Source organism: Symphalangus syndactylus, chromosome 21 (genome assembly GCF_028878055.3).
Source record: "Symphalangus syndactylus isolate Jambi chromosome 21, NHGRI_mSymSyn1-v2.1_pri, whole genome shotgun sequence".
Lineage (NCBI taxonomy): Eukaryota > Metazoa > Chordata > Mammalia > Primates > Hylobatidae > Symphalangus > Symphalangus syndactylus.
In genome coordinates this window covers 45,785,213-45,811,620 of record NC_072443.2, presented here as the reverse complement: position 1 = coordinate 45,811,620, position 26,408 = coordinate 45,785,213, and the positions used below count along the sequence as shown (strand labels likewise).

General features: G+C 40.6%; 1 protein-coding gene across 13 annotated transcripts in view; it reads right to left on the bottom strand.

The window, feature by feature from the left end:
* The window catches only part of SLC15A2 (solute carrier family 15 member 2), a 50,174-nt gene that overhangs the window by 10,770 nt on the left and 12,996 nt on the right, over positions 1-26,408 (bottom strand). For 12 of the 13 annotated variants that reach the window (XR_010118471.1, XR_010118470.1, XR_010118472.1 and 9 more), the window contains 16 exons: positions 20,749-20,841; positions 19,307-19,406; positions 17,102-17,192; positions 16,725-16,802; positions 10,116-10,198; positions 9,552-9,638; positions 9,298-9,387; positions 9,161-9,205; positions 8,044-8,076; positions 7,394-7,482; positions 4,632-4,713; positions 3,916-4,050; positions 3,328-3,492; positions 3,126-3,172; positions 1,524-1,634; positions 739-835 (listed from right to left, as the gene is read on the bottom strand). Coding sequence is in view for 9 of the 13 variants with exons in the window: in XM_063630152.1 (XP_063486222.1) it covers positions 739-835; positions 1,524-1,634; positions 3,126-3,172; positions 3,328-3,492; positions 3,916-4,050; positions 4,632-4,713; positions 7,394-7,482; positions 8,044-8,076; positions 9,161-9,205; positions 9,298-9,387; positions 9,552-9,638; positions 10,116-10,198; positions 16,725-16,802; positions 17,102-17,192; positions 19,307-19,406; positions 20,749-20,841 (1,426 nt within the window). In the remaining 4 variants the exon portion in view is untranslated. The remainder of the gene's footprint in view (positions 1-738; positions 836-1,523; positions 1,635-3,125; positions 3,173-3,327; positions 3,493-3,915; positions 4,051-4,631; positions 4,714-7,393; positions 7,483-8,043; positions 8,077-9,160; positions 9,206-9,297; positions 9,388-9,551; positions 9,639-10,115; positions 10,199-16,724; positions 16,803-17,101; positions 17,193-19,306; positions 19,407-20,748; positions 20,842-26,408) is intronic. The other variant, XM_055260689.2, reaches the window with a different exon arrangement.

The following is a 26,408-nucleotide window of genomic DNA, read 5'->3' as shown; positions in this document are numbered from 1 at the left end:
CATTATTATCAGTTTCAGTATTTCAGACTGTGACATGTTAGCAGATCAAATTTCCAGAGAGTGAGAAGATCTGCAAATGAAGCCGGCCAAGATGACATAAGTACTTTTTCATAAATAGTTTTTTTTTGCTTGGAGACATAATGAGACTGGAGCAGGCCGTGGCATCTCACAGTGATAGCTCAAGATAAATTATGTCTCTCCTTCCCCAAGACCCTTTGCTTGTTGTTGATGTTATCTCTTACCCCCTACAGAGACAGTGGGCTTTCTAAAGTCACTGTACAGCCAGGTGCGGTGACTCATGCTTGTAATCTCAGCACTTTGGGAGGCTGAGGTGGGTGGATCACCTGAGGTCAGGAGTTTGAGACCAGCCTGGCCAACATGGCAAAACCCCATCTCTACTAAAAATACAAAAATTAGCTGGGCGTGGTGGTAGATGCCTGTAATCCCAGCTACATGGGAGGCTGAGGCAGGAGAATCACTTTAACCCAGGAGGCAGAGGTTGCAGTGAGCCGAGATGGTGCCACTGCACTCCAGCCTGGGCGACGAGAGCGAAACTCCGTCTCAAAAAAATAAAAATAAAAATAAATAAAGTCACTGTAGAACCTGTCATCTTATGCTAGAAATAAATATATGTGTCTGCTTTGCACAGTCTTCTCTTTTGTTTTCTGCCCCTGCCTAGAGGATCCCAGGAGATATATATATGGAAAGAGGGTAAGGAGTTGGCTGTGAGCTACTTACATTAGTAATAACAAACAGATACGCTGCACCAAAGTCTAGTAGACCCAAATTCAGAGAAAAGTTTTTATCTTCTGTTCTACAATGCACTGCAGGGTATCTGGAACAGGATGAATTTAGGTTAGAAGAAATATCAAGGCTTAGAAAAGCATTCCCATCTCCAGCCGAAAGTGATCTCATCTCTCTACTGATGGTGAGGAAAGCAGTGAAGCCACTAATTATCTTTGAAAAGAAATGTTTCTTGGAGTAGGTTATTTTCATGCCAGGCTTCTGTCCCTGATTTGAGCTCTTTATTGCCTGTCAGGTGTTTTCTAAAATATTCAACCTAAATAAAGAAGTTACAAATCATATTCTTTTGTTAACTTAAGTACCATGTGAATTTTCCTCAAGCAAATCTTATGACTTAGTAGAACAGGCTATAACAATGAACTTGAGAAGATAAGCTCTAAGTAATGAAGTGCCATTGTAAGGTACCAAAGTACCTTCTTTAGTAGAAATGGAAACCAATAATCAACTTTGAGAAACTCACAGAGATGGACTGTGTTAACTATACAGAGATGGGCTGTATTAACTATATAGTGTGGTCTTCATGGCAATCGTGATCTCAACATATCTGTGCAGAAAAAAAGTGAGACTGAGGGAAGGAAGCAAGAGTTGGAAAAGATCAGGAGTGTGTCTATACTCAAAATTAGACCACATGCACCTAAGTTCCCCACCTATATACAAATATAGCACTTAAAAAACAATTATTGACAAAAGTAAAATGTCCACAGGGGCAATGCACTTACTCTCCTCTTTGCACAGTTCTATAAGCAGACACACCATAGTCTTCACCAACATTGAGAGAGGTATCTGTACTCAGGGAGATGTTGACATCTTTATGCAAAGTGTTAACAAACCTGAGGGTAGAAATATTATTTACATATCAAACAAACAGGAACACCTGATAAAAGAGGGTAGGGGCCTTTTATGTTTTGGGTATAACTATATCCCCAGTGCCTTAAGTGCCTAGAATAGTGGCTGGCACATAAAAGGCACCTAATGTATATTGTTAACTAGATGAATGAACCCACATGTAAAAAGTAATCCATAGTCTTAGCTGTTCCTAACTTTCTTTTTCTTGAACTTTTATCTGTCACATCCTCACCAGACCTCTAGCTAGACGGACACTATTATGATCATTCATGGAAATCTGAGTTTCGTCACTAATCCAGCTTAGGTGCATCTAATTTATTTCCCTTATAATGGTGGAATCTATCAACTGAGACTTTACTAAGAAAAATAAGATAATTATTCATATATGAAGATATGACAGTATTTACATAAAACTGATATCTTATCCTCTTAAAATGAAGTCCAATGTGACTTATGCAAAATTCAGACTCTCAGCCCAGAGTAGGTTGTTATAATTGTTTTGGAGTCTGCAGAAACTTTGGACCCTTCCAGAACCATCTTTCTATTTTTCTGAACCTGGCACCTAGATTGTCCTCTAAGGATGGGTTTTGGTACATTTCTGTTTTGATAGCTTTTGATTTGGTCTCTGGCCTCAGGAATAAGAAGGACAGTTCCCTCTAGAGTCCTGAATGTTGATTCCTAGACTTTAGATCATTCTACACTGACCTCGAAAATGTCCCTTCTGGAGGCCCATGGCTCTCTGACCTCACATTGTTTTATTTTGAGCTGTTTACTTTTTTTGAAGCATATTCAAAAGCAAGTTATTATGACTGTCCTACCCTTCAGTGAAATCCAGACTTTTCACTAAAAGTTCTCCTCTAAAATGCTATTCTCAACAGCAACCACTTGACCTTGGTGGTCATAGACCTATGTATCTGTCCATTTCATATCTAATACCAGCCACAGAGAACACATGTCCTCTTGGGTACTCCATCTCTGTAACTGTCCCTCACCGTTTGACAAGACGCTTCAGCCTTATCTGGATTCAAAACTAAGTCTTTTGACTCCAAATGTGTGCTATACCATGATGCCTCTATAGGCTTATAATAAAAACTATACTTTAAAAGATATATATTCAACTATCAAAAATGAAGGGAGGATTATTTTCTTACTTCCAAATTTCTCTCTAGTGATCACAAAGAGAAAAGTACTCAGTTATTTTCCTGACAGCAAGATAAATAGATAAAATTCAGCAGAAAGGATTTATGCCCCAGAGTACAGGGGGCATACACAGATAGAGTCATGTTTGAATCCCACATGAGAAAAGAAGCCTATCTGCCTCTCACTGTCCTAGAAAATGCCTTTTGACACCAGTGCCCCTGGCATTCTAGGAGAGGGAATTCCTGTTCAGAAAAAGTAGAATGAAGCCCCAAAGATTAGAAGAGATCCAAGATTCAAGAAAACAGAGTGGCCTGGAATCTCATTGACATTCAAACCTCACGGTTATCATCCCATTGGTTGTTTTGCTTTCTGTATCCTTTACCTACAACAGAGAAAAGTAAAAATCAGTAACAGCTGATGAAATAAGACATATGCTCAGAAAATTTGATCATCAGGCAGATCCTTGGTAAGACACTGATGAGACAGTCATATTACTTTGAGATGACAACTTAAAACACAGGCAATTCCTCAACTTACCATCATGCTGGAGATACTGTTCCCATCTTCACGAATGACAAGACTGTACCAGTTCTTCTCCTGCACAGAATGCTCAGTGTAGAGAGATAAATTGTGATATTTCAGGTGGAAGTGAAAATCCTGGCTTTTTGTTTTCAGGTGCAGTTTGGAATAGTGTGGTGTTTTCTGTAAAATGAAGAACATAAAATGAAGGTCACATATACCTTCTACTCCATATTAGACATCATGATGTAGCATCTCAGGGTAGGCAACCTCATCAGACACTTTCAACCTAGTAATTCCTTTCTTTAACCTAGCCATTTTATTTCTTGGAATCTACTCTAAGAAATAATCAGAGGCATGCATAAATATTTATGAATAAGAATGTTCATTATAGGATTATGTATAATAATAACTGAATACCTATGTGGAAATGTCTAAATAAACGATGGTATATCTATAGAATGGAATATTATATGCCCATTAAAATCATGTGCTCAAAGATTATCTAAAGACATGGGAAGATGCTTATGATACAATTAATGTTAAGGAAAAATCAAGATCAATATAGCATACAGAGTTTCTAATTCATTCAGGTACACACCTCACCTGAAAGGATTTGATGGACTCCATCAACAGAGAATTGTTTTCATTTCCCACCACTGTCACCTTCACTTCATCATCTGCCAGATTCAAGACTTGTAGGAAAACCTCCTGGGGACCTAACTGGTCTGGGGCCATTTCCTTAGAACAAAGAACACATGTCAGAATCACCAACAAATAATCCTTCAGATACAATGGCAACACATATCTCAGTTGTTTCTGACAGCCTAGTCCACTAGCCAAGTAGACATAGTTTTCTCCCTCTGAAAAATATTTGGCTTAGAAAACTCTAAAGGCAGCTTGGAGAGGGAAACATCAGCTCATTGTAGCAAGTACCAATGCCAGCTTACAAACTCGATGCTTTTTGACTCAGCTGTGGCCTCATCCGTAATAGTGGCTATTCAATCTGCCAAAAGGTTTTTACTTGAGTATCTAGAAAGACATCGCATAAGCCTGTGTTCCCTAAGGAGATGGCTATCTTGGATATTAGTGTTTAAGAATTCCCTGAAAATACATTCTGAGTCACTCAGGTGGGAGGTGGGCCTCATTTTGCATTGCTGTTTTACCCCTGTATCTACTTATTTATCACAAATACTTATGATGCACCTCTTATAAAACGGGTACTGTGCTAGGTCCTAGGGAATCATGATTGAACAAGTCAAAAGAGCAAATAAGAAAGATATGATCCTGCCCTCATAGAACTTAAGAATTACTGAACTCACATTTATTTTTATCTCTACAGCTGCCGCAACTGCAAATGCCAGGCATGCTAGGATCATACCAACAGCCATTTTCCTAAGTGATCTGTGGTGGAAAGGAGAAACAATTATATCTAAACTTTAGACTCTAAAGGATGAAATCCAAACTCTGTAGCCTATTATTAAAGACTGCATTAGGCTGTTCTTGCATTGCTATAAAGAAATATCCGAGACTGGGTAATTTATAAAGAAAAGAAGTTTAATTGGCTTATGGTTCTGCAGCTTTACAGGAAGCACAGTGCTGGCATCTTCCCAGCTTCTGGTGAAGCCTCGAGGAGCTTTCAATCATGGGAGAAGCCAAAGGTGCAATAGGCATGTCACATGGTGAAAGTAGAGGCAAGCGAGGAGGTGGGAGGTGCCACACACTTTTAAATGACCAGATCTTGTGAGAACTCATTCACTATCATGAGGATAGCACCACAGAATGGTGCTAAACCCTTCATGAGAATTCACTCCCATGATCCAATCATGTCCCACCAGGCCCCACCTTTATCATTGGGAATTACATTTCAACATGAGATTTTGGCAGGGACAAATATTCAAACTATATCATTCCATCTCTAGCCCCCCAAAAATATCATGTCCTTCTCACGTTGCAAAATACAATTATATCTTCCCAATAGTCCCCCAAATTTTTATCATTCCAGCACAAACTCAATCAAAAGTTCCAAGTCCAAAGTCTCATTTGAAATAAGGCAAGTCCCTTCCACCCACGAGCCTATAAAATCAAAACAACTTATTGACTCCCAAAATAAAACAGGGGTATAGGCACTGGGTAAACATTCCCATTCCAAAAGGGAGAAACTGGCCAAAACAAATGGGCTACAGGCCCCAGGCAAGTCTGAAACCCAGCAGGGCAGTTATTAAATCTTAAAGTTCCAGAATAATCTCCTTTGACTCCATGTCCCACATTCACGGCACACCAGTACAAGGGGTGGGCTCCCAAGGACTTGAATAGCTCCACCCCTGTGGCTTTGCAGAGTTCAGCCCCTGTGGCTGCTCTCACAGGTTGTTGAGTGTCTGTGGTTTTCCAGGCCCAGGGTGCAAGCTGCCAGTGGGTCTACCATTCTGGGGTCTGGAGGATGGTGGCCCCCTTCTCACAGCTCCACTAGTCAGTGTCCTTGAGGGGACTCTGTGTGGGGGCTCCAACCCCACATTTTACCTCAACACTGCCCTAGTAGAGGTACTCTCTGGGGGCTCCACCCCTGCAGCAGGTTTCTGCATGAACACCCACACTTTCTCATACAGCCTCTGAAATCTAGGTGAAGGGTGCCAAGCATTCTTCATTCTTGCACTTTGTATGCCTGCAGGCTTAACACCATGTAGAAGCCACCAAGGTCTATGGCTTATACCCTCTGGGAAAACAGGCATGTCACATGGTGAAAGCAGGAGCAAGTGAAGGGCAGGGAGATACTACACGCTTTTAAATGGTCAGATCTCACTAGAACTCACTATCATGAGGACAGCACCAATGGGATAGCACTAAACCATTCATGAGGAATTCATCCCCATGATCCAACTACCTCCCACCAGACCCCACCTCCAACATCCAACATTGGGGATTACATTTCAAAATGAGATTTGAGTGGGTACAAATATTCAAACTGTATCAAAGACTTTTCCTGATTTGATCCCAATTACTTTTCTAAATCCTTGTTTCCATGACCAATTACTTTTCTAGGGATTTCCTAGAACTCCCCTTCATACATTCTTCTTTATTCTTGTTCTTGAGTCACATTGAACTGCTCTTCTCTATGATACACCACATTTACCCACCTCCATCTTTGCTTATGATGGTTTTTCTATTCGCTATGTCATAATACCAAAAATAATGGCAATACAACCAGGTTTATTGAACAAATACCATATGCCAAGTGCTGTACATGCTTTACCTCACATTCCTCTGCAGAAATCTGTTGGCCTTGGCAGGGGAGGGGCTTTTTCTTTTCTACATCTCCTTGGCACTTCATCTTCCCTTCTTAGGACACTTATTTTACCTGTGTAGTAGTTGTATTTTATATATATATATATATATACTCTAGCCCCTTTACTAAGTAATAAACTCTTTGAGGGAAATGGGTTTTTTTTTTCTTTGCTTGATTTATATTTTCATGACACTTGGTCCTAAACTTCCCAACATCTGCTCAATGAACAAATGACAAAGGGCCATTTTCATTTGGTAAAGTGGTCATCAAAATGAAATTGCTATTAAATCAAGAATGAAAGAAGGCTTGAAACTTTTTTTGCCAAACTCTAAAAAAGACTAATCCTTCTATTTAGAAAAAATTTCAGGCAGTAATTGGGAATAATTCAGTCCCCAGTCCTACTAGGTTCCCCATTTGTTTCATAGGGACAACAAGAGATTTAAAGGGATTAGTAGTCATCAAAGGCCTTGAGTTTCTTTGAAGAGACAACATTCAAGAACAAAGAAGAAAGTTGGTTTAGGAGCTAAATTTCACATATTTTTGGTTTGGCATGAAACCTAGACCTGCCCCTTCAACATCACACAGTTAAGTCCACAGTAATGGCTTCGACTCTCATTAATTATATCTAATTCCCATTTTTCAGGGTCAATAGGCACTTAGTCTAACACGGAAAAATAGAAGTAGATAGATGATAAACCAAAACAAATCATCACTAAGAAAAATACTGACATTGAATCTTTATCAAACTGGGCAAGACTGAGTCAATTTAGAGTAATCCATACAGACATAGTGAACACTTACGAGAAGTTAATTCCACACTTGGAGACCAGACGATAAATGACAAAGTCAAACAACGGGATGAAGATAAGAACCAGAAGGGGATTTAGAACCTGTAACACCATGATAAAAGGGATTAGCTACAAATATTCTCCTATCATGAGTCTGAGCACTGCACTTATTTGCTTGTGTACACTTTGTCTCACATCTACACACACTTTTGTCATTGTAAGTACAGAATGATGCCACATTCCTCAGTCCATTTACACCCAAGACCCTATTTCCCTTGCATAGCATTTTAGCTTTCAAATATCCCAAGGGACAAGTTTCACTCTGAGCCTGTCTTTCTGCCAGCCTTATTGTGAGCTCTTTCCTCTCATGACTTCACTGCTCACAAAATAAGCCTTACAATTTCTTTTACAAGATTTTCATTATACTATCTTGACTTGGAAAAAAACCCAGTGCTTATACTTTACCTGTGGCAAGTTAAGTACTTAACAGGGGATGTGAAGGAGAAGGGTGGGGCTTAAAGAGAATGTTTTCATGTTGAAGCTTGGCGCTTATCAGTGTACAAGGAGAAAAGCGTCAAATTATGGTTGTTAATCCTAATACTGCAGGTGGAGGCATAGATAAGGAAACAAATAAGTCCCCATGGCTATAGAAGAGTCGCATACCTGCATCTGGTCCGGCTGAAGCACAAAAAAACCCTGAAACATTTTAACAAATTAATTTAGATGATGTCTGAAGAAAAGAAAAAAAATTGTTGGCCTAGATCAATAATTTTGCTAGTTAGCAAGTGAGAAACATACGACAGAAAATTCATCAGGTCTTTGATTCAGGGCCACTATTTTGCTGTTAAGATTATTTGGGAGATGGGAACAGACTTGGGAAAGCTTCGGGCTATGTTTGCCAGAAAGATGGGCCTAAGGGAGAAATTCTTTTCTATGTATTATGCTTTCCTTAACTTGAAAGAGAATAGAGTCAGTGCATTTTTATTGATCTCAGCAACTGCAGTTCTAGGTTGTAATAATATGAAGGGCAAGACATCATGGTTAGGGTGAAGACTCTCCCTGACACATAGTGTTTCCGAAGTTGTTCTCCAGAGGGTCAACAAGAAGACCACCATGGTAAATAAGAGACAGCCAGAGGAAGGGAAAAGGTAAAATTATATTTTGCAGGCTCCATATAGACTGACTAATAAGACCCTGGTATCACTCTACTCTGTCCTTTCGAAAACTGAGAAGATAGAAAAATAAAACACTAATCTAGGAAAAGAACAATTGAGAGCAGAGATGGTACCTTATTTGAGTGGGCTAAAGAATGGAGTTTGGAAAAAGAGAAAATAATATGTATAACCTTCTCATTCTTTCCATATCCATATATACAAAATATTCTATTTCCCACAGGTCCCCTGCTGTGATCCTTGTTGAAGAGATAGACCAATTGTTTAGTAGTGCCACTCAAACCTGTCCCTGCTGGGCCCTGGGATAGGCTTAGACAGAAGAAAATCACTATCCCAGGTTATGTATCAATTCATTTGCTAGCCTCTCAATACTTCCTTGTATACATTGAAACTTTCTCATCCTTATGTTCCTGATTTCTAAAGAGAAGATTCTGGTTTTTATTTCTAAACTAGCTTTCTTTATCTTTGCCTACATGGCACCTTCAGGCTAAAAGCACTTCTCTGAAGATCTTGTTAGTTTTCAGGCAAAACCACAAAGAAATTAATTTTTCCCCAATATGGATGATGAAGAAAATAATAGCCTTCTCTGGAAAATCTCTTCTACTCACCAAATTCCCATTCATCCTGATGGCTTGCAAAGTCCATCGTGAACCCTAGGGCAAACAGATCCTATTATGAGAAATCCCTTTCCTGTGAGAGGGAAGTGGCTGTAAGGAGCGGTAATGTCCAAAAGAAATATTCTTACCTGCTGATCCAAAAGAGCCCAGAACATGGGCAATGGGATATAAAGGAATAGTACCCTGGTCAGTGCCTTTACATCCATAATGAGATGCTTCTGCAAAAAGGAGGAAGAATGGGCAGAAATGTTAGAACTTCTGTACATGGCTTTCTTGCTTAAAGTAGAAGTGTCCAAAAAACAGTAGAGAGGAGGTTAGAATCATTTTGAACATTAGGAAAGACTCTATCAAGCCATAAGATGTTTCTGCATTTCCAACTTACTGGATATTTCTCAGCTGCCCAGTCTAGCCAGTGCTGTCGCTTTGGAATGTCTCCAGAACGGTTCTTGAAACGATTGGAAATAGCAAACTAGGCCAGAGCATAGACATCATGGGAGAGACAAAGAGAAAAACATCCTCTGCCTTTTCCAACTTATTAAAGCTTCCTTCAAACACCATACTTTTAGTGACTTATTCCAACTCTTTGACCTAATCAGGCATTGAATTTCAGAATATTTCTGATATAATTTTATCTATCACTTTAAGAAAGAACTTGCCATTCAAAACAAAAAATAACAACAAAAAAAGAAAAAATGTTATCTGTCTATATATAATTACATTTCAGAAGATTTTTGCCAATTTAAAAAGATGATTACTTTTTTTTTTAACTTAATGGTTAAGTAGAGGCATAAGAAGAAGACTGGTTAATCTCAGCTTGTTAAAAAAACATGAAAATAGAACAGAGGTCATTGAGAAAAATGTATGCCCATGTTTGAAGGCCCATATTCTCAGCATAGCATCTCTTTCTTTTGATTGAAAAAGGCAAGAAAACAATTTATGGACTTACCCAGATACATTTGAAAACTTGAGCCACTATGTTTCCTTCAGGGGGTGGTTTATTGTATATTTTGCTTCCCATTGCAAACACAACTGCAGTTGATACACAAACAAGGTTCTTAGCTTCTCATTTATTAGGCTGGTGCAAAGGTTATTGCAGTTTTGCCATTACTTTCAATGGCAAAAACCGCAATAATTTTTGCACCAACCTAAATAGCACATTCAGTATATCACTGCTAAGGGCAGGCTGCTGAACTGTGGGAGTGGCTGGCAACTCTCATAAAGAGGGAACTGACTTACATTTCCTGACTTTTGGAGTTATCAAAATTGCAGGAGCCAAGAGAAGATAAAATGGTATGTTGTTAAGAGAGATATCTATTGAGACTTTCATGTAATCACAGAAGTGGAAGTCATCTTTGACTTCTTACTCTTCTTTCTCCATTTCCATATCTGAAATGTTACCAAGTTTTATTGGTCCTCTTTCTTTAATGTATTGCCTATTTGCCCCCTCTTTCACTTTACTACTGCTATCACTCTTGTTCAGGACTTCACAACTTATACTTTGGATTATTAAAATGGCCACAAACTAGTTTCTCATTCCCTAGTCTCTTCCTTCTTTAATCTGATGCCAAATGTTTCTTTCCAGGATCTATTAATACTTAACTGACCCAAACTCCTGGCATGAAAGACCTTCCCAAATTCATTGTTATCCTGATGGTTATTGTTATCCCTACCATCTATTTGAACGTTTATCACATGTAACTTGTTAAGCATTTTACATACATTAACTGATTTAGCTTGACAAAATATATACCACTATCTCTATTTTATACATGAAGGAATATTAAGGAAATTAATCATCTTGTACAAGGTTACACTGCTAGAAGATACCAGAACTGGACTTTTGACCTGAGGCTTGACTGACTCAAAAATCTATGTATTTAATCCTTATAATGCATCTCACTCACTAATTCTTACACCACATACTGTACTAGACACTACTGGTAACACAGGTGAAAAAAACAAGGTCCCTGTCCTCAAAGGAGCTCACCTCAACCTGCCGTTTCCTACTTTATATTTCATCAATCTTTTTGAGGTACCCTATGCTGTAACCACTATTCATCAGTTCTACAAACACTTTTATTCTATACTATTTCTGTTCTTGAGCTCATTCTGTTTATTTCAGCCCATATCTCTGTCCTTTAACCACATCTCCACAGCTAATTTTAAGGGAATTTCATTTCTTTAATTTTCCTTTTATTTTCCAAATTAACAATGAGCTGGTATTACTGTAGTAGTTATAAAATAGTGTTTTTTTCAATTTCATTCAATTAAAATCAGTAGAAAAACTCCATCTTGGTTCCCTCCCAGATGCACTTTCCTCCTTAACAGATTTTCCAGGTTCAGCGTGATGCCCCTCTAGTAGATCCTCTGCTAAAGATGATTTTCTCAGTGACCAGTAGCATTTTCCAGTAACCTTACACATCAGAATGCACAAATCACTTTACTTTTCTCTCCCATCACTTTTTAATATCTCCATTCCTCTCAGTGAGATTCACTCTACCACTTTTTCTCATTCAGCCTCTCAATTTCCCCAAAGCTTCTCCAAATAGCATCCTTTATCTATAACACCCTTCTCATGGTTGATAGAAAAAATAGTTCAGTGGAGGAATGCTAATCCTGAGAGTCAAGTGGGCAGATAAAAAAGTACCTAGACGGCTGGGCGCGGTGGCTCACACCTGTAATCCCAGCACTTTGGAATGCCAAGGCGGATGGATTACAATGTCAAGAGATCGAGCTGACCAACCCGGCCAACATGGTGAAACCCTGTCTCTGCTAAAAATACAAAAATTAGCTGGGTGTGGTGGCACACACCTGTAGTCCCAGCTACTTAGGAGGCTGAGGCAGGAGAATCACTTGAACCTAGGAGGCGGAGGTTGCAGTGTGCTGAGATTGCGCCACTGCACTCCAGCCTGCTGACACAGCGAGACTCTGTCTCAAAAAAAAAAAAAAAAAAAGAGATACCTAGACAAGAGGAAAATTTGGGGTAGGGAATAAACTTCTCCTGAAACTAAGAATGATCCTAGAAAGAGGCTGGACACCTCAGGAATGCTGGTTGCAACAGTGACAATGGAGTGATAATAGGAAGACTTATGTAATCAACTAAAGTCATACTTACATGTCAAAGACACTTAACTAAAGAAGATGAGTATAAACCTTGAATTTCTCTACTATCTACTCCTTCTAGTAGATGATGTTGCCTCTTACTTCACAAAGAAAATGGAAACCTTCAAATGGAAACTCCTTCAACTCCCTGCCACCAAATCTATTAATTCTTGTATCCACACTCATCCTGTCCTCCCTCCAGGTAGGTGAAGGTGATATTCCTCCTCCTATCCAAAGCGAATTTGCTCATATGTGTTTTCATACTGATTATACTGTCTTTATCTTGTATCTTCAACCTCTTTCTCCACTGGATTATTCCTAATAATATTCACACATGCTCAATATCCTCTCTTGAATCCATGTCACCTTCCAACTATAAATACTATTTCACTTTCTTACTGATAGTGACAAGAGACAGATAAATTCCTAGGCAGACAGGGATGGGTCCCAGTGAAACCCTATCTTCGAGCCAAAGACAGTTTAAAGCCTGAAAACCGAGTTGCCGGTTCCTGATAGAGTCCACGACCTGAGTGAGAACTTCTATCTCCATCTTATCCTCCCTCTCCATTGGTTCATTTTGGATGCTGCCTTTTGGATGATGCCTTTTAACCAATCAAGTGGCGCTTTTTCCAAACCCACCCATGGACCAATCAGCATGCACTCCCCCGTTCAAAGCCCATAAAAAGCCCACACTAAGCCTCACAGACGGCTACCTACTTCGGGTCCCCTCTAGGAGCTCAGAGCTTTCCTTCTGCCACTCAATGAAATTCTTCTCTGCTTTACTCACTGTCTGATGTCCACACACCCCATTCCTCTTCATCATGGGACAAGAACGCGGAACTTGCTGAGCTGTTGGTGGTGGGAATGAAAGGGCTGTGACACCCCTCGGCAGCTCGCCAAGCTATGGGCAGCAGGAATAAAAGAGCCATAACATGCTCCCACTCGCTAGACTACAGGAGAGAGTTGTAACATGCTCCTGCTCGTTGAACTACAGGAGTGAACAGCGGTAACATTTCTGGGGGCTCAGACCTCAGGACTCCCTGAGCAGGAGCTGTAACACCCCTTAGGGCTCTGCAGTTGCTAGCATCTCCGAGTTTTTGGGTGCCACCGTGTTCCCCTTGTCTAGATGCCGCACCCAACACAGAAGCTGCTCACTACATGCCCAGTCCAGTTGTAGGCTGAGCGAGCCCAGTGGGCCAGACCAAGGCCCAGACAGAGGCGGCAGTGGCCACAGAGATTTCTGGCTGACAAAGCAGCACCAAAGGAATCCTGTAACATTTACTTCTCAGTCTCCTCCAATCAGTCTTCAGCCTCCACCATTCTACCATAACTGATCTAATTATATCAGTGACCTCCTTGTTGCTGTATTTAATAGACATCTGTCACCCTTATCTTAATCTCCCACTCAGGAACATTTATCACTCTGAATGAATCCCTTCTTGAAATTTTCTTGGTATCCAAGATAACACTATTACCACTTTGGCCATTCCTTCTTAGTTAATTTGTGGGCTTTTCCTCTTTGCGTGTCTTTTAAATCCTAGCATTCCTTGAAGTTTGAACCTATCCCCTCACCTCACTTTTTTTTTAACCTTACTCTTATTAGCTTTTAGTTATCTATCTTCATTTCATGGTTTATTGCTACCCATATACTAATGACTCCAGATCTATATCTATAGTGCAAACATTTCTTCTAAGCTCTAGTCCTGTATTTCCAAATAATTGTTTGGTAACTCCAATTAAATATTCCAAGAACATATAAAATGCAACATGTTCAAAACTTAATTTATCAACATTGCCCCAAACTGGCTTTTCCTCACTATCTCAGTTAATGACCCCACTACCTATCCAGTTGCTCAAGGTTCAGAACACTACATTAAACCTTGACTTATCTTCTCCCTCACTTAACATATCTAACCATTCTAAGGTTTGTTAATTCAACCAGGGCCAGATTAGGGTAAACTGAGTGAAGCACTCATCTCAAGCACTAAATTTAAGCAAGTATCAGAAAAGTCGGTAATCAAAATAAATATTATCCTTCCCTCACCCCAACACAATCCTTTCTCTACATTATAGAAACATCATTGAAAAATTAAAATCTAGCAATTATTCCTCTGTTAAAATGTTTTTAGAGTTCCCCACTCTCCCTCACAATAAAGTTCAAATTTCTTATTGGTTTAAAAGGCCCTTCATTATCTGGTTTCTGGCAGTTTTTCCTCTTTATCATTCTTTTTTATGTTTTAGGTAATCTGAATGCCTTTAAAACTTTTAAATATGTCATGCTATTTCTCAGCCTCTTGTCTTGCAGCTACTGTGTCCTCTTTCTGCATCACTTATAATTTCTTTATTGATTAATTGCTGTTCGGCCCTTAGGTCTCACCTTAAATGTCATTTCTTTAGGCAAACTTTTTACAACCTCCAAAGTATTATTTATTTATTTATTTATTATTTTATTCATTTATTTATTTTTGAGACACGGGCTTGCTCTGTTGCCCAGGCTGAAGTGCAGTGGCGCAATCACGGCTCATCGCAGCCCTGACCTTCTGGGCTCAAGCGATCCGCCCATCTCAGCCTCCCAAATAGTTGGGATCATAGGTGTGCGCCATCATACTCGGCTAATTTTTAAATGTTTGTATAGATGGAGTCATGCTATGTTGTCCAGGATGGTCTCAAACTCCTGAGCTCACGCAATCCTCCTGCCTTGGCCTCCCAAAGTGCTGGGATTACAGCTGTGAGCCACTGTGCCCGGTCCCTCAAGGTCTTAATTAAACATTCCTTCTATGCATTCCCATAGCTCTCTCTGTACTTTCCTAGATCATACTATATTGATCTGGGAAATACTGATCATACCATATCATAAGTTCCTTTTATTTGTTTGTCTTTCTTTCCCTACTGAACTATATAAGTTCTTTGGGAACATGAATGCTCTAGGTATCTAATTCACCAATGTGATCCCAATACCTAGCACATAATATGGCACACAATAGGCTCATTAAATGTTGGTTAAATAAATGAGTGAATGAAAAAATAAATTAATTGGCTGGGCGCGGTGGCTCACGCCTGTAATCCTAGCACTTTGGGAGGCTGAGGTGGGCAGATCATGAGGTCAGGAGATCGAGACCATCCTGGCTAACACGGTGAAACCCTGTCTCTACTAAAAATACAAAAAATTAGCCGGGCATGGTGGTGGGCGCCTGTAGTCCCAGCTACTTGGGAGGCTGAGGCAGGAGAATGGCGTGAACCCAGGACATGGAGCTTGCAGTGAGCTGAGATCATACCACTGCACTCCAGCCTGGGCGACAGAGCGAGACTCTGTCTCAAAAAAGAAAAAAGAAATTAATTACAGTAAAAGATCAGAGAATTGAGTTATTGATTAGCACCTGGAAAACTGAAGCTGCTGACTAATAATGACAGCTAGCACTTGCTTAACATTTCATAATTTATGAAACGTTTCATTTATAGCATCTCTGTTTTATCTTCATAATTACTCTGTTATGTAAATATTATTATCATGAAAATATTCGGGAAAATATTTGGCTTTGAATGCAGAAGGAAGTAAAGAACGTATTATCACAGCTCACCTATAATAAATTTCCTTGGCATTGGGAATTCTGAGTACTACTATCAGCGCCCTCCCATCAACTCCCAGGTAGAAAATACACTGAACATTGAGTCTCTAGGCTGTTTTTCCTCTGTTGAGCTCTTTATGGGTTTGCACTGGATATCTTCCAGGGGGGTGTCACCCTGAGGCTCAGAGTGGAGAATAGGTTTCCAGGTCAATGATTAGAAATAATCATGCCCAAGTTTTCCCCTAGGCTGTGTAAAATAAGGAACACCACATTCCTCTTCTCTTCCAGGACTGGGTTCTCAGGGATAAAGAGAATGCCACTTGATTTAAGTTGCATTAATTTTCACCTACTTATCCAACTCCTCTTATTCTCTTTGCTCAAGGGCAGACTCTTTGGGGGCACTACACAGCAGGGCAGAAATAGCTAAATCTAGAAGCTGTTTTAAAAGGCTTGGAGAATTTAAAATCTTTTGCAATTACCAGGTAAATAAGTATCATATGAAGTAAACTAGTTTGAAAGAGGATTATCTTCCTTGCTTCCCTATATATTGTAGTGTGGAGCAGTGGATGTCCACCTTGACTATACATTAGAATGATCCAAGATACTAAAAAAAATGCCCAAGTCCCTGACTGGCCTAGAGTTTGGTCTTTTTAAAAGCTCCCCAGAAAGCATCTTATTGGTTATGCAACCTTAGGCACTTTTTTCTTAAAGTTTCTGACTTCATTCAGAATCTACCTCCAAAGTTGAGAGGAAACCCTTACAATAACAGTTACCCAATAGGCCTGGTGTGAAGATTGAATGAAACAGCTTGTGTAAAGTGCCTACATGATGTTTTACATGTGTCAGCTATCAATGATTATTAGTTTCCTTTGCTTCACTGCACTTACCAAGTGCAATTACCATGAGCAGTCCTGGAACTCCAAAAGCCAATGCATAGCAGTCTTCTCCAAAACACTGCACATCTCCTAAAGAAAATGGGATGGGAGGAGGAAAGTAACTCAGAGTCTTGAATATTTGATGTTTTATTCTACAAGCTCAGGTTGTCGAATAAACCTGAGCTTGTAGAATAGACATAACCACCCTCTTTCCTCCCATCACCTAATCCATAGTTCTTCTTTTGGGCCAGACAAATCAAGACTAAAATAAATTTTCAAAGATTATCAAGCTCTTATAAAAGGAGACAATGGACAGGAGAAAGCCTTGAACAGCTTTTTGGCTGACCAGAGCAAAGCCTTATACAGGGCCCCTCAAAAAAAATCCTAACCTCTCAGCATGGGTGTGATAAATGTAGAAATCAAGCTCCCTGCATTGATGGACAGGTAGAAGACTGAGAAGTATCTAGTCCGTTCCTCTGCCTGAAACAAACAGGATAAATCATCAGTGCAATGTATCCCCTAGCTCGAGCCCCACTCCATGTTCAGATTCAGAGCTGAAGGTACATACAAAGAGAAAGATTCAGATATAGCCTCCACAATACCTGAATTTCATATTATTAATAGATATTTAAAAACATTGCTGGCTGACCCCAATCATTTACTCACCTTTCAAACTCCAGAGAAGCTTTAGCATTCTTTTCCTCCCTTTGCATGGGTTAAAAATAATCTTCCTGTCTTCAGTGCCACTACTGTGTCCTGTATATAGCTATTCTAATATTAATATCTTTGCATTAAATGTCTGAGTTTTTTATTTCGTGTGTGTGTTTGTGTTTTGTTTTTTTGTTTTTTTTTTGAGATGGAGTCTCACTCCATCGCCCAGGCTGGAGTGCAGTGGCGCAATCTCAGCTCACTGCAAACTCCGCCTCCTGGGCTCAAGCCATTCTCCTGCCTCTGCCTCCTGTAAATGTCTGTTTTTTCAGTATGTTTTGAGTTTCTTTAGAGCAGAAATTTTATCTTACTCATTTCTGTAATCCCCAGTACCTAGCACAGCATCCGACATATATTAGGGACTCGGTAAGTGTTTATTGACTGTATTAACTAAGTGAATGCCTGATTTAGTTAAATAATAGATTTTGCGGTAGGAGTGTGTGGTAAGAATAGTACCAGAACATAGGACAGTGTAGTCAACTGTTAATGAAGGAGGATAGTTCACCTAGTGCTTAACGGAGATTTGCCAGAGAGTCTAAAAAGAAATCATCTGGCTTAGAAGTGGCTAGTGGAAACCTGAAGGTGGATTTGTCTTACTAATAGAAATATTTTGTGGAGCAGTTACCAAATGAAACAACTTTCAAATAAAGTTGCTGATGTTTCATTCATTATACACCGACATGCTTCATTCTGACACCCCAGATCTCTCCCTGCCATATTAGAACAACAAGTCCTTCCCCATTTTCTATTTACAGTGTGTTTTGTTTCCTCTCCTGGTTTAAATTTAAACCTTATTCCACTCATCTAGTTTGTATAGTTCATCATACACAGGATCCCACTTGCCAAAAGTTGGTTCTTTCTCCAAAGTCAGCAAGCAATTATGATCTATGGACTCTTGGACAGATAAAGAGTATAAAATAACCGAAATGGTCTGAAAGGTAAGAAAAACACTGGAAGACAGGACAGGATAGCAGGGGCAGAAAGAGATAATAGGCATTATGTCAGGGTGAAAGAGGGAAGAGGAAAGAGAGAGAGAGAGATAGAGATAGTGGTGGGGGGTGGGGGCGGAGAGAGAGAAAGAGAGAAGGGGTGGGGGAGAAAACGAGAAACTGGAAAAAAGATAAACAGTTACAGAAGAGGGAATGGATACACGAAGACAGACAAAACTGAAAACTGGAAGCAAAAGTGAGGAAGCCAGAAATGTTGACAGATATAGAAATAGACTATTTTTTTGCCTATTTATCACTGTTTTCTCATAGAGGCCCATTTATTTTTCACCACTGGTAATGGAAAGTATTTAGGAAGAGAGGGAATGATCAGTCAGGGAAATTCATCTATAGACATTATGTTTCCTTGCAATTGGTCATTTTCCCCTTTCATGGAATCTCAAAACGAGATGCTTAAATCATCTCTATACTACTCATCACCTCCCATTCCCAAAGTGCTTACCACATTTCTTCCTAAATACCTCAAGTTAGAGTAAACTTATTACTTCCAGTTGTTTGAAGTTTTTCCACCCATCAAACCAAACGCTGGCTTCTTGGAGGCTTTCACTCATTGGTCTCAGGTTTAATCACTGACATCCTTCCAGCATCTATAAGCTGCTATAGTATTCTCCTCAATTCTTGTCCAGGCTAACTATCCCTATTTCCTTCAACCTTTCCTCATAAGACATGCCTTTTTAGTTCATCTACCACCCTGGTCTCTTTCCTTTGAGACTGTTTCAGTTTTCCTCACTATTAACGGCCAGTATCCAGCATTGAATACAACTGCTCATATAAGATCTGACCAGTAGATTACTTCAATCTTGGCAAACGGCTACCTGCCAGATACCCCATTAATGCTGGCTCTATATTCTTGAAAATACAAAATAACAGGATTCTTACATGTTTTTCTTCAAACTGGTCTCCACCAAAAGCTGCCACACAGGGTTTGATGCCTCCTGTCCCCAAAGCTATTAGACTCAGGCCGATCAATGATAGGACTCTGAAATGGAGAGGTGAGAATGCCAACCATGTTGATAATAAATGCACCTGTAGAGATGGACTACAGAGCTGCAGAGGGGAAAAAATGTGTACAAGGGCAAAGATCCCCTTCACATTTCTACTCCATGGGTACTTTCCACTTGCCTTTATTCCTAGGAGGTATTCATGGGCACTTACCATATTTATGATCCTTCGGCCTCTGCAAGAAAGTATGCATTATGTGGGAAGATTTCATCCCTGGTAGTTCCATTTACCCGTTATGAGCATCCGATAGAAACAGATACTGAAGGAACTCCAAAGCTAACACACTGGTTCCCAATCTTGTTTTAGTCAAGGGAGTACTTCAATAGAAAGACCTTTTAAGGACCCTGATTTCACATATCCTTACCAAAATTATTTTTTAAATGTTCAAATTCATCATAATTAATAGCAACAGTGTCAAAGATTTTTGACGGGACACCAGTAAGAAAGTAATATTTATTAAATATCAAGGCCAGGTGCAGAGGCTACATCTGTAATCCCAGCACTTTGAGAAGCTGAGGCAGGTGGATCACCTGAGGTTAGGAGTTCAAGACCAGCCTGGCCAACATGGTAAAACTCCGTCCCTACTAAAAATACAAAAATTAGCCGGGCGTGGTGGCAGGCACCTGTAATCCCAGCGACTCGGGAGGCTGAGGTGGGAGAATCACTTGAACCCAGGAGGCAGAGGTTTCAGTGAGCCAAAATCACGCCACTGCACTCCAGCCTGGGCAACAGAGCAAGACTCTGTCTAAAAACAAACAAAATTTCTAACTCATAGGATAAATACATGTACACAGGCACACAGGCACATTATAACATGAATACATATAAACTGCTTTGTGAACAGCTGTAATCCTCTCTTCTGACTGAATAGACAGACATCAGAGTTTATCAAATGCCTCTGATCCCATAAACATCAATAGCAACTGAAATATATGGAACTACACATAAATGTAAATATTCGAAGCTTTGAGTGTAACTTCTACAATTAATTATAAGGAAACATTATAGAGTTGTTTTTAACCCTGGTAAAGTATAGATGCATGGATGAATAAAAAGGTGAGGGAATATGTAGGGTATGAATGTTTTGATTATTTTCAAGCATATGAAGAGGATACTAACTAGGCATTCTACAAGTCCCAAAAACAGATGAGCTCAGATAAAGTAGGAAAGAGCTCAATTGGTCATAAGACTTTTTCTTAACCAGTTTTGTAGTAAAACTGTAGATTGAAAGTAAGGGACATCTCTGGTAAGAAAATAGAAAATCACTTGTAATGAATGTCTGAGAAAAGTAGTTTAGTTGATTCCATGATTTTACTCACGTGTGTACCACTTGTCCTCCCAGTATAGGTAAGGCACCCAGGGACTTGATCACATGTCCAAGCACATACACCAAGGAGAGATAGATGATTGTCCTGTTGAGAGAGCTAAATCAGTCAGTCTAAAACCAGAATTGAGAGACTTGAATGATACAGACTTAGGGTTCATACTGTTCTCAGTGTGGGGATAAATGGAGGACGAGGAGGAGGGAGGAGGAAAGAATTATCTGAGAAATCCAAATAGAGACAATAATGGTGAATGAAGTGAACAGACTAGGAAAAAGGAGCGGAATTCTTCACTCTTTAGTGTTAGAGGTAATAGACATTCCCTTCAAGTTCCCTTCCTATACCCACCTTCCCCTTTGCCTCTACCTGCTCACTCCACACATACACAGAAAAACCCTACTTTGTACAGACATGACAAGAACAAGGTGGATTTGTAGCAAAAGTGACAATGCTTTAAATTGGGAGAACCAGTAGAAGAGGATATTTGGACCTTAGGTGTTTTTCTCAAGGAATATCTTTTGCTGTAGAGAGCAAGAAGGGTCAAGGAAGAACTCCAAGTAAACAGGAATGGCTAACCCAAATGACTTCCTCAAAACTCAAGAAGCACTGGGAGGTAAAAAGCTCTCAGGTTCAGCCGGGCACGGTGGCTCACGCCTGTAATCCCAGCACTTTGGGAGGCCGAGGCGGGTGGATATCGAGGTCAGGAGATCGAGACCATCCTGGCTAACACGGTGAACCCCGTCTCTACTACAAAAATACAAAGAAAAAATTAGCCTGGCGTGGTGGCGGGTGCCTGTAGTCCCAGCTACTCGGGAGGCTGAGGCAGGAGAATGGCGTGAACCCGGGAGGCGGAGCCTGCAGTAAGCCGAGATCGCGCCACTGCACTCCAACCTGGGCGACTACAGCTAGACTCCGTCTCAAAAAAAAAAGCTCTCAGGTTCAGCCTGGGTAACTTGGACTCTTGGATTAATTGTAATCCTCACCACAGTTTCCTCAGGGACAAGTTAACAAGGGTAAGAAAGGAGCCAGGGACTTAGAATAGACTGTCCAGTGACAAAAATCATGCAGTTGGAAGGAACATCCTGTTGTATTGTTTTCTCAAAGAACTTGAACAGCAAATAGAAAGTAGAAGAATAAGGAACTCCAGTAAGAGCATATAGAGAGATTCACACATTGAAATATGGCACACTACAACATATATTCCTTATGTGTAATACCACACCAGCATTCCCACATATAAGTAGAATGTTAGCATTATAATGAACCTTGGAAATTATACAGTTTACACCTGCAATTTTTAAGGTGTTATATGCTAATGTGGAATACAGAGAATAGAAAGGAATAAAGATAGCAAAGAGAGGCCGGAGATGTCAGAACTCTCAGGATGTGGATTTCTCATTCTAAGGGCCTAATCCTTGGGTCAGCTTTCTAGGGAAGGGAACTTAAAGCGTATGGTAGGTAGGGGACAAGAAGGTGACTAGGCCGGGCACGGTGGCTCACGCTTGTAATCCCAGGACTTTGGGGGGCCAAGGCGGGTGGATCACGAGGTCAGGAGATCAAGACCATCCTGACCAACATGGTGAAACACTGTGTCTACCAAAAATACAAAAATTAGCTGGGCATGGTAACATGCGCCTATAATCCCAGCTAGGCAGGAGGCTGAGGCAGGAGAATCGCTTGAACCAGGGAGTCAGAGGTTGCAGTGAGCCGAGAGATGGTGCCACTGCACTCCAGACTGGTGACAGAGCAAGACTCCATCTCAAAAAAAAAAAAAGAAAAAAAAAAGAAGAAGAAGTTAGGTGACTAATCTAGGACTAATTAACATCAGGGAAGGGGACAAGCTTTCCCAAAAGATCTTGCAACATCTTCTAGAGAAAGGTTCTCTTTGTTGTAATAAAAAAAATAAATAGAAAGGGAATAAAAAGGAACAGAAAAAAAAAATGCTAGCTATCATGAACCCCAAACAGATGATCTATGTTAGATCATCATAGAGGAAAAAAAAAGGAGTTTGAGCTGGAGTGATATAGTCTGGGTAGTAAGATCAGTATCCAATTGGTGGACTAAATCAGGGGTGTCCAATCTTTTGGCTTCCCTGGGCCACATTGGAAGATATATTGTCTTGGGCCACACATAAAATACACCAATACTAACAATAATTGGTGAGCTAAAAAAAAAAATCTAATAATGTTTTAAGAAACTTTATAAATTTGTATTGGGCCACATTCAAAGCTGTCCTGGGCTGCATGTGGCCTGCAGGCTGCAGGTTGGACAAGCTTGGACTAAATGAATGAGAGAAGTGTAAGTGGTTTAGGAGGAAAATAGGCAACTTATAGATTTTAAAAAAACAAAAAAACAAAAACAACAAACAAACAAAAACCTCATAGGAAATAGTTTCGATATGAAGGATATAAGAGAGGAAACTAATGGTAGGAAACTAACACGAGGAGCAAGAAGTCAAGAGACCTGAAAATTCTGCATTTGAAATGAGATATTAGGGTCATTGTAATCCCAACCATAGGACACAGAAATGCTTTAGGTTGACTTCACTAATCTTTCAGTTTTACAAATCAAGAAACTGAAATCCAGACGGGTCAAATGACATTTCTAAACAGTGACTTTTGGGCCAGTTGCAGTGGTTCACCCCTGTAATCTCAGCACTTTAGGAGGCTGAGGTGGACGGATCACTTGAGATCAGGAGTTCAAGATCAGCCTGGCCAACACAGTGAAATCCCACCTCCACTAAAAATACAAAAATCTGACAGGCATGGTGGTACGTGCCTGTAATCGCAGCTACTTGGGAGGCTGAGATGGGAGGATCACTTTAATCCAGGAGGTGGAGGTTGCAGTGAGCCGAGATCTCACACCACTGCACTCCAGCCTGGGAGACAGAGTGAGACTCCATCTCAAAGAAATAAAAAATAAATAAATAAAAATAAATAAATGAACAGTGACTTTTTTTTTTAATTGTAGAGATAGGGTCTTTCTATGTTGACCAGGCTGGTCTCAAACTCCTGGCCTCAAGCAATCCTCCTGCCTCAGCCTCCCAAAGTGCTGGGATTATAGGCATGAGCCACTACACCTGGCCCCAAAGTGACATTTTAATTAGTATTAAGGTTAGGTGTAGAGCTTCTATATTTAACTCATAACCCAGCATTCCTTTGGTTTTATCACGAACAAGTTAATGTGGAAAAAGGAAATGGAAGAGAAAGAAGTAATACATTTTATTTCACCATAAGAGTATAAAAAGCCAGAGCCATTTTTAATAGGCGCTTAGGAACTATGAAGAGGTATATACAGAGGCTGAGAGTGTGTAGTGATGGCAGAGGAGGAGACCTTGCATGAAGAAAAGAAGGTCAGTTCTGATCAGACAAAAAAGAGGAGAGAGAAAGGACATACTACACAGACCCACTCAGAGAAAGAGAAAAGAGAAGTGTGGAGAGGACATTCAAAAGCATAATAACTCCAAGATGGCTGAATAGGAAGAGCTCCAGTCTGTAGCTCCCAGCATGGTTGACACAGAAGATGGTGATTTCTGCATTTCCAACTGAGGTACCTGGCTCATTTCATTGGGACTGGTTGGACAGTGGGTGCAGCCCACGGAGGGTGAGCTGAAGCAGGGTAGAGCATTGCCTCACCCAGGAAGCACAAGCAGTCGGAGGATTTCCCTTTCCTAGCCAAGGGAAGCCATGATAGACTGTACCTGGAAAATCGTGACACTCCCACCCAAATACTGTGCTTTTCCAAAGGTCTTAGCAAATGGAACACCAGGAGATTATATCCTGCACCTGGCTTGGTGGGTCCCATGCCCATGAAGCTTTGCTCACTGTTAGCGCAGCAGTCTGAGATCGACCCACGAGGCAGCAGTCTAGCAGGGGGAGGGGCCTCTGCCATTGCTGAGGCTTGAGTAGGTAAACAAAGCAGCTGGGGAAGCATGAACTGGGCAGAGCCCACTGCAGCTCTGCAAGGCCTGCTGCCTCCACAGACCCCACCTCTGGGGTCAGGGCATATCGGAACAAAAGGCAGCAGAAACTTCTGCAGACTTAAAAGTCCCTGCCTGACAGCTCTGAAGAGAGCACTGGTTCTCCCAGCATGGTTTTTGAGCTCTGAGAACGGACAGACGGCCTCCTCAAGTGGGTCCCTGAAGCCTGTGTAGCCTAACCCTGTGAGCCTGTGAAGCCTCAGTAGGGACCGACTGACACTTCATACAGGCGGGTGCCCCTCTGGGACGAAGTTTCCAGAGGAAGGCTCAGGCAGCAATATTTGCTGTTCTGCAATATTTGCTGTTCTGCAGCCTCTGCTGATGATACCCAGGCAAACAGGGTCTGGAGTGGACCTCTAGCAAACTCCAACAGACCTGCAGCTGAGGGACCTGACTGTTAGAAGGAAAACTAACAAATAGGAAGAAATAGCATCAACATCAACAGAAAGGACATCCACACCAAAACCCCATCTGCAGGTCACCAGCATCAAAGACCAAAGGTAGATAAAACCACAAACATGGGGAGAAACCAGAGCAGAAAAGCTGAAAATTCTAAAAACCAGAGTGCCTCTTCTCCTCCAAAGGATCGCAGCTCCTTGCCAGGAACAGAACAAAGATGGACGGAGAATGACTTTGACGAGCTGACAGAAGTAGGCTTCAGAAGGTCGGTAATAACAAACTTCTTCAAGCTAAAGGAGAATGTTCAGACCCATTACAAGGAAGCTAAAAACCTTGAAAAAAGATTAGACGAATGGCTAACTAGAATAAACACTGTAGAGAAGACCTTAAATGACCTGATGGAGCTGAAAACCATGGCATGAGAACTATGTGATGCATGCACAAGCTTCAATAGCCGATTTGATCAAGTGGAAGAAAGGGTATCAGTGATGGAAGATCAAATTAATGAAATAAAGCAAGAAGAGAAGTTTAGAGAAAAAAAGAGTAAAAAGAAATGAACAAAGCCTCCAAGAAATATAGAACTATGTAAAAACACCAAATATACATTTGATTGGTGTACCTGAAAGTGACAGGGAGAGTGGAACCAAGTTGGAAAACAATCTTCAAGATATTATCCAGGAGAACTTCCCCAACCTAGCAAGGCAGGCCAACATTCAAATTCAGAGAACACTACAAAGATACTCCTCGAGAAGGGCAACCCCGAGACACATAATTGTCAGATTCACCAATGTTGAAATGAAGGAAAAAATGTTAAGGGCAGCCAGAGAGAAAGGTCAGGTTACCCACAAAGGGAAGCCCATCAGACTAACAGCGGATCTCTTGGCAGAAACTCTACAAGCCAGAAGAGAGTGGGGGCCAATATTCAACATTCTTAAAGAAAAGAATTTTCAACACAGAGTTTCATATCCAGCCAAACTAAGCTTCATAAGTGAAGGAGAAATAAAATTCTTTACAGACAAGCAAATGCTGAGAGATTTTGTCACCACCAGGCCTGCCTTATAAGAGCTCCTGAAGGGACATAGGCGTGGGCAAGGACTTCATGTCTAAAACACCAAAAGCAATGGCAACAAAAGCCAAAATTGACAAATGGGATCTAATTAAACTAAAGAGCTTCTGCACAGCAAAAGAAACTATCATCAGAGTGAACAGGCAACCTACAGAATGGGAGAAAATTTTTGCAACCTACTCATCTGACAAAGGGCTAATATCCAGAATCTAC